Source organism: Excalfactoria chinensis, chromosome 4 (genome assembly GCF_039878825.1).
Source record: "Excalfactoria chinensis isolate bCotChi1 chromosome 4, bCotChi1.hap2, whole genome shotgun sequence".
Lineage (NCBI taxonomy): Eukaryota > Metazoa > Chordata > Aves > Galliformes > Phasianidae > Excalfactoria > Excalfactoria chinensis.
Window position 1 is genome coordinate 64483434 of NC_092828.1, and position 9108 is coordinate 64492541.

At 38.0% G+C, this 9108-nt stretch overlaps 1 protein-coding gene across 5 annotated transcripts in view; it reads left to right on the forward strand.

Moving 5' to 3' along the window:
- Positions 1 to 9108, forward strand: part of MARCHF1 (membrane associated ring-CH-type finger 1) — a 204377-nt gene extending 195269 nt beyond the window's left edge. For all 5 annotated transcript variants that reach the window (XM_072334317.1, XM_072334319.1, XM_072334316.1 and 2 more), the window contains 2 exons: positions 2198 to 2345; positions 5774 to 9108. In XM_072334317.1, the coding sequence (XP_072190418.1) occupies positions 2198 to 2345; positions 5774 to 6075 (450 nt within the window). In that variant the 3' untranslated portion in view covers positions 6076 to 9108. The remainder of the gene's footprint in view (positions 1 to 2197; positions 2346 to 5773) is intronic.

The following is a 9108-nucleotide window of genomic DNA, read 5'->3' on the forward strand; positions in this document are numbered from 1 at the left end:
GGAAGGACAGTGGAGCTATAGAGGGTCTCATGAGGAGTGGCTGAGGGAACTGGGATTGTTTTATCTGGGGGAGGCTCAGGGAAGACCTTATCACTGTCTGCAACTCCCTGAAAGGAGGATGTAGCGAGGTGGGGGGTGTCCTCTTTCCCATGTAACAGCAATCAGACAAGAGGTGATGGCCTCAAGTTGTGCCAGGGAAGTTTCAGGTTAGATATTAGGAAACATTTCTTCTCAGAAAGAGTGGTGAGGTACTGGAATGGGCTGCACAGGGAGCTGTCACTGGAAGTGTTCAAGAAAAGGGAAGATGAGTAACATGGTCTAGAGGGGTCCTAGGCATGGGTTGTTGGTTGGACTAGATTATCTTATTGGTCTTTTCAACCTTATTGATTCTGTGATCATGGGATGTTAGCAAATAAGGCCTGCTGTATCCTATTTCTGCTGTTTCGCTCTCCCCCAGCTGTCAAACTGTCCCCCCCGCCCCCTTTTTTTTTAATCTGTTGTCAATTTTTCCACCTACAAAATGTTTACATTTATATTAATGAGATCAACATTCTTCATTTTAAACTTTCAAATTCTGTATGGAAAAGACTTATTTGACTTTGCATTCAGATGAACTCCCAAAGGCTTTTGACTGTATTACAGAGAATAGAAAGGCTATAATGAGCTGCTGATATGCATGGTAATAAAAAATTCAGCATAGAATTTTCCCTCCAGTAGAACAAAACTGTAGTATAAGAGATGACTGAATCACTTTAATTACCAGTTCATTTTTCTTTGAACTTCATCTTTTCTTTTCTTCACCGATCTTCCACAAAGCATCCAAAGCTACATGAAGTGTTGAAGTAGAATCCTTTCTTCCTTAAGGACAAAGACAACTGTTTCTATGGCAAGAAATCCTCATGCAAGTCTAGAATTGAATTTTTCATTGCATAAATGATCAAAGTCTGCAGTTCAAACGCTGTGTAACCTGGTCACTGTTAAGATACGACTGTAACGATAACGTTCTTTTTAACTACTGAATACTACTAACACAAACCACATGACCTAAGGTTCTGTTTTTAATTACCTTTTTAACGCCTCCAATTTTTTAGACTTATATTTAAATATGAGTTTTCACTACAGCAGTAACCGGTGGAAATTTGACGAGTGTTCAGACTCTGAGAACATCCAATTAGCCAATTTGGTTCAGCTTAAAGATCTACTTAGCTTAGGATGCCATTTCCAACAGTGGCTGTAAGCAATTTGGGAAGTTTGTTGCTTCCCCAGAACAAAACTTCATGTGTGGTATTCCCAGCTGCAGCCCAGGTGAGCATTTGCATGGCTGGGAGATGGGTGGCACTGTTGTACCACGCTTTGCATTTGCTGTGTTCCAGCTAAGGGCTGCAAGATCATCCATCAAAATCGAGGCATTATGCTCATAAATGTCATATTCTTCTATCTGTTTTCAAAGGCAAGCATTTTAGCAGGGAAGGTTTTGTTTTATAACAGTGCTGATATAGCAAAAGCTTTCACAAGCAAGATTAAAAAAAAAAAAAGTCAGAAGTTACATTGTTCAAATGAAGAGAATTGCTTATTTCACCTTAAGATGGCCTTAACTTAAGCTAGAATTTAGTGCCATAATTCACAAGCATGTACCTTGACTTAGTGCTGTAATATGCAAATGTATACTTAGGTTACTGAGATCGTTTCCACATGATCATCTTTTCAAGTGTGTTGAATGTAATCCTCAGTGGAGCTGCATTTCTTCAGTTTTTATTTTATGGGATTGCTGCTTCATCATTGTGTTCCTCTAATTGTGAGCAACTGAGAATATCTGAGAATGGTTTGAATATTACAAGCTAATGTTTGCATATTCTTCTCAGCTGTGAATCAGGTAAAGTTAAAATAAATGTTCAGCTTTTGACTTGTCTATAAACAACATGTTGTGGCTGTACTGCAACAAAATGACTTGAGATGTCATTCACAAGCAGATCAAGAACAGAACTCTCTTCCTTATTTTTCATTCCTGCGAACCTGTGAAAATGAGTTCATTATGAATTTCATGGTGACAGTGCAGACATCACTGTTCTGTATTTTACTGAAATGAAAGGATTTGTTAAGTCTATAAGGGCAGCATGGCCTAATTCGTTTATTGCCATATTTTGCTAGTCTAATTTTCTTTCTTTCTATCGTTTATTTATTTATTTTTTAATTGTAGTGGGAAAAACTACAGATGACGACAAGCGAGAGGAGGAAAATAGTTTGTTCAGTCACATTCCATGTAATTGCAATTACCTGTGTTGTCTGGTCATTGTATGTCTTAATTGATAGAACCGCTGAGGAAATTAAACAAGGCAATGATAATGGTAAGTGTCTTTCATCTTCTTCTATCTTGTTGATAATGCAGTGGATGGATTTGAAATGTGGCTATGTAACCAGTCACATTCTGTTCTCAATACCTCAGATACACGGCTACATCAAATACTTTAATGCAGAAGTAATGAACACATCTGTGTTAAAAGCTTACGTTATGCCCCTGCAGAGAGATCTCAACTAAGTGTAACCATTAGAGATGGCTTAACTAGCCTGCTGCTTCTACTTAAGTTAATCTCCCTGTATTGAGAAAAGCTTACACAAGGAGATGAGTCAAAATCAAACAGCTCATTGCAAGTTCAGTTCACAAAATAAGAATATATTACCTAACCGAGCCTCTGTATTCTGTAAATATATATATACAAACACACATATATACACACACACACACACACACACACATATATATATGAATTTTATATGTATATATATATATGTAGTCATTTCACTAACAAGCTTCCTAGTAAGGAATTCCAAGAGAGTGAGTTCCAGTTGTGTTGGTCCACACTGTGGGAATTAAGTAGCACTGAAAGCTATTCCTGCATTCTTTCAAACATAATTTCACTGTGATTCTGATTCACAGAATCACAGAATGGTTTGGGTTGGAAGGGCCCTTTAAGATCACCTAGTTCCAACCCCCTGCTATAGGCAGGGTCACCTCCCTCTAGACCAGGCTGCTTACAGCCCCATCCAGCCTGGGATTAATCTAGTTGTATTTGCTGTGAAGGATGGCCAAAGACATTGGAGCTTTTTGCCTTCCTGGTTAGATAAATATTTGATACTCCTGATGCTTGCATTTCTGACCTATGCAAGAAAAATATGTAACAAGCCTCGCTAAGTAACAGATAAATGTATAATACAAAGTCTTGGTTTGCCACCTTTCTAATACCCTGAGGACAGATAGGACTAGGAGTGGCTTTGTAATTTGTACTAGTACAGCATCAACCATCCCATTTGTTCAAAAGGAGAAAGGTATGGGCTTTGAATTAGCTGAGTTTACACAGCAAATCAGCCGACATGAATTTACATAAAGTGCATGAGAATTGCATTAATTAATCTTGATAGACTCAGAAAGTATTTACAAGTTGGATGGAACTCAGTGTTTGCCAAATGTTTGTGGATGATTCTCCACACTAAAAAATGAACAGAGATGCGTGAGAGCTAGTTACAGCACACAAAAATAAGTGTTGGTGAAGAGTGCTCTTTTGCCCACGAACTTGCTTGCTGGGAGGAGAAAAGGTATTTCTACAGACAAATGTCTGTAATGAGTGAGGAGAGAGATGTGCAGTTTGCTTTTCCCTCCTTTCATCATTACTGTTTTGGTGGAAATGCTGGGGAAAAGACCCTGAACACTGGAGGAAAAGAAATGTTAGCTATGTTGAGGAGGGGAAGAACTTAAAGCCCAGGATAGCAATAGTATTGCTAATATTGCATAAGTTTAAAATTCCTTGTTCAAGTGTATATCTCAAAAAATATTTAAACTTTACTTTTCTCTCTACAAATGCTAATAAATAAAAGCACAAACCTCTGAATTGGCAAACCTGTCATTGGTTTGTGGAATGGCAATCTGAAGTATATATTTTAAATATTCTTGAACTAATAAGGCTCCAGTGCTTCGGGGTCAAGTTTCAAATGAATTTGCTCTGCTTGAAGAAACTGGCCTGGGCTTACCTGAGCTTTGTCTCTTCTAATAGAGCTCAAGTCTTTGAAAATGTGGCAATCTTGGAATACAGAGGTGTGGAATTCACTGTGTTATACTCTGGCTTAAGCAAAAGATGATGTATCCAATGTTAGCACATAAGAAGTAGTCAGCACGTCCTTACTGCTGCGGTGTGGAACAGACTCTACAGGAAAGCTGAGCTGTTTATTCATCTTCTGTATTTTGTGTTCAGCTCTCCAGCTATGGCTTGCTGGTTCTAAATGTCATAAGCCACTGACAGGTCTTAGACAGATGCAAACCATGCTGTTTTCATTGTTAAGAGCAGGAAGGTGATGGTGTTTTCTAAAAGCAATTATTAAAGATGTTTTTCCCGAAAGGAAAAAAACACACCACTGGATATGCTGCCATACAGATTTGTTAGCAAATTCAACAAATCTAAATAGGTTTTTTCACCTTAATTTGAACTAAAGACAGTATGTGATTAGTGAGACACAAAATGATTTGCATCGGCTTTGCATGCTTTCATTTTGCTGCAAATTTCAACAATTAATTGGTCAACACCATCAGTTAATGCAGTTAATACGCTAATTAAGTAAGAGGTATCACATGAAGGCTGATCCAAAAGTCATACCTCCTGTTTTATTATGTTAGCCCACAGCGTCAGAGGTGGATGTTGGCAATATGGCAGTAGAGGCTGAATCCAATATTCCATAACATTTTGTTGCTGTGTGCCAGGTTGCTCAAAGCCTGACAGCTTAATAATCATTGGTACAGAAGTCTAACTCTCATGTATAGTATGCTGATCACATCTTTAATGTGGTGAGGCAGTGTGCAATGGAAGTAGCTGTTCCATTACATTATGCTACTGAATGTTTGACAAAAGCAGATGCAGGGACACGAATTAATGAGCGGAAGGCTGTTCTTAATGCAACAGCAATTCATTCTGTTAAAATCATGAGATCACATGTAGGTCAGTGCAAATCATCTTAACATTTTTCATATCAGATCCAAGTACAAATGCTTTTGTCTCTAGCTCTTTAGTGTCAGCATCCTTGGATTTTTTTATCTGCAAGTATCAATGTGATTGCTGTTTATTCACTGTAACTGATCTGATAAAGATTAAGGCAATGAGAAAAATAATAACAGATAAACCCAAAACTATAAGGTTTTACTGCATCTTTCTGACACTGCTGAATTCTGGAGGTAGTACAAACAGAATAGCAGGAAAGAAAGGAAGGCAAAGAAGATCAGGAAATTGAGTTGTTTCCACTACGTTTTTTACTGTACCCTGGCTTCAAACTGAATCTAGAATCGGGCAGAAATGTTGGCCTCCCAGGTACTGTAGCACTGCCATGTTTCTAGGATTATATAAAAATAATTGTTGGTGAAGATGTGCATAGTATTTCTAGGTGTTCAGTAACCTCTCAGTTGTGGTATTTGTATTCTTGGTTAAGTAAACACATGGGGCTAAAAATGTTTGGTTTGTTTAGTGTGGCACTATCAAGCATAGTGCACCTTTTGTGATTGTGCCTCAATTTCTTATCTGACCAAACTGTGGAGAAATCAGAAGTGGGAGTCAGGTGCAGTGCCTTGTCTGTCACTCTAGCTATGGGAAACAGCTGCTGTTCCCTTTAGCAAAAATTGCCACTCATATTTGGGAATGCTTAGCAACTGACTTCTTTTCAACAAATTTTACTGATATTCAGTACTTGATGTGCATTGTTGAACAATGGTAATAAATGTAGATGTTTTATTTCCGAGGTGTCCTCGAATGGCCGTTTTGGACCAAACTCGTCGTGGTGGCCATTGGTTTCACGGGAGGCCTCGTCTTCATGTACGTGCAGTGTAAGGTTTATGTTCAGCTGTGGCGCAGGCTGAAAGCCTACAACAGAGTGATCTTTGTTCAGAACTGCCCAGACACCGCCAAAAAACTGGAGGAGAAGAACTCTTCGTGCACTCAGAGCTCAGACATGAAGGATGCAGTGGTGGTGCCAGTAGCACAGACAGGTACAAACTCTCAACTGGCAGCTGAAGAAATGACATCTGAGGTCATGCCAGTTTGACAGAGACAGCATTGTTTCTTCCTTGCAGAATAAGGCATAGTGTTTTCTACACTACAAATGCTGAAAGAGAGTAGAAACGACTGTGCATTTTTTGAGTAAAAACACAAAAATCAAATCCCTATGAGGAAAATGGATCCAGCAAAGCAACTTGTTACTGTATGGAATGTGACCATTTGTGAAGTAGTTTCTCAACTAGTCAGCAAGTGTAGTGAAAGTGGAAGTGTAGAAAGTGCAATAGAGAACAGGTTAAACAGACAATGCCAAACTAACGTGATGAGATTATTATTGTTATTTTTTAACAAATGAGGATTGGGTGGCTGGGCTTAGTAGACACAGACCTGCTATAACCATTTTGTTTACAGGAAAGAAAACCAAACCTCTCAACTGTTTACTACTGAAAGTTGTATTTACTATTTACCTTCCTAAAGATACACTTCAGAAGTGTACCATGCAAGATATATGCATTAAGAGAATCGAAGGATAAAGAGCTGTACTGCAGTGTGCACTCCCTCTGCCTCGTGAAGTAAAAGATGTTTGTGTGACTCCAGCGGAGCCTGAATGTTTGGGCAGCTGTGTCAGCTGAGGGTGTGTGAAACATTTGAAGGGTAGCACTGCTTTTGGATATGCCTGCATTTTTTACAAGTAGGCAGTTCCAGCCATTATAAACTCTTGTCTCCATAGGCTACAGATATGTAACTGCAGCTGTCAACAAAACTAGTACGGGAAGGAGAAAAATCATAGATAATGTATTTAAAGCTGCAGCTCGGCTGTTTATTTTGTTTTGTAAAAGTGAATTTGATTTTTTTTTTTTTTCATAAATCGGATACACAAAATCTTGAGGCAAAACTATAAATTAAAAATGCATGCAAAAACATAGAAGTGAATTGCTTTTAGCAAAGGTCTGAGGAAGGATTACATCGGGAAGATGGAAAGTGTTTTTCATTTCAAGCTTGTCAGATTTGTGATACCTTTGAGAAAGGTAGACATGAAAGAATATAAGTAGGTGTCTTAAAGGAATGTTAGTTCTTATTCCCCTGTTCTGAGAAGTTAGTTTTTATCTTTCTGACTGCAGAAATAAACCACTGGTTTCTCTCTGTACAGGTAAACTTGAAATGTTAGATATTCAACAGTTCAGTTGTTAATTTCATGTTTTGAGCATTCTCATATAAGAATGAAGTGCGGATAGCATTAAAGGGTGCAATAGATAAACGAATGTAGATGTAACACTGTGTCCAACAGGCTGTAATACATAATGAACACATTTTGTGATTTGCTTCTCATATCAGTGATGTTTACCATCAGGACAGCAAGGATAGACTTGGAATAGTTACATGTTGGCTTAGACGAGTCTACGGTTTGAACTTACATATATTTTAAACATAATGTTTAAAGGCTTGGGGTTGTTTTTTGTTGTTTTTGTTTTGTATTTAGCAAAGCAAGAAAAGCAAACAGGCAAATAAAGAACCAGAGTAAACAGAGTAAGAAAGCACAGGTTCATTCACAAGAGGAATTTGCTGTATTTGCCATGAACTAGTCTTCTACAGAAGCTTTGCAGTTTCTAATGGTAAATTTCCTCTTTACTTGTTCAAACATCTCCAGTTCAATAAGAGAATCATCACATTCTCCCAAATGCAAAGGGTGCTGGGCCTAATCTGTATTGGAATTCATCTGTTAGGTATTCCTTTGTGACTGTGTTTAATGGTTTAAGGCTCAGGGATCACTGGAAATGGCAGTATTAGTGAGAATCTTTTCTCAGAGCATTGTATTCCTCTTTTAGAATCACTTGTGTAATGTGGCTGTGACTAAGTGCCATCTGGCTAGACAAGACACAAACTCTCAGTGCCTGAATAGGTCTGAAGTACGTATTAATTTTTGCTCAGAGTTGTTCTGGATGAGTTGGATTAATGTTTTAAGTCTTCATATAAAATAACTTTCCAATTGTACACCAGCAGAATTGGGATTCTAACAGTTTCCACTTGAAATCAGATGAGTGAGTACCCAAATATTTTCTGTTTATTATTGCAGAGAAGACTTTACAAGTTCTGTAGGAAACCGTGACAAGTATTAAGGACTGCCTCGTAATTGCACATGCTTAAGGTGGTTTTCTAATAGCGTATTACTAATAATTGGAATTTCAAGAGGGCAAGGAGCTGTCCGCACCAACATGCCTTAGGTGCAGGTCTGCATGAGTAATGGTGGTGCATGAATTCAGATGCTAGACAGCTGCTTATCAACCAATCAGTTCTCTTTCCCACAAAAAGGACAGCTTTCCAAGCTGCAAAAACCATCATCCTGAAAGTTTTAAAAGACCTTCTGAAATACATATATAGTTCATAATGAAAGGAGATATTAAATTCGGATCAGTATCAAGCTACCTGTGTAGCCACTGTACATCTCAGGCAAACAAACACCCCAACAGTGGAATTTATCTTGGCTACAATCCTCCAAGGGCTGAACCTTGCTCTAAGCTGCCATTACTGAGTAGAGCCTGATTTGCATTCCTGTTTAAGTAAAGCTTCAGTGAAGGCAGGTGGAAGTAATCTGGTGTGAGAGCTCAAATCTTAAACAAGATTCTCCTAATCTGTGGACGCGCACGTTTCTTCTCTTGGTTTAAGTTACAAGCATTATGAAGTTTATTTCAACCTGGTTTAAATATACCGGTTTTAACTATCATTAGCATTACAAAGATTATTGACTAGTCCAATTGTGCCATTTACACACTGCTTTATCTGCAAGCAGTGCTTATTTTTATTGTGTAGGAAGAAATAGTAAGTTCCCCATCACCAGGACAAACCATTTACAATTTCTAATAATGTGATGAATCTTTATGATGAAAGTATTTTACTGTGTATAATATTTGGAACTACAAGTTTGTGTTACTTGTCCGACTCCCTCTCTTTTGCAAAAGAAACAAAATGTATGTTTTTTTGTGGGTGAATGTGTACTGAAAGACAGAAAGGAAGGGAAACAAAAGTAATATATCTGCTTATTGTTGTGAAAAAAAATGTATTTGTATTAAACAAATGATCCAAA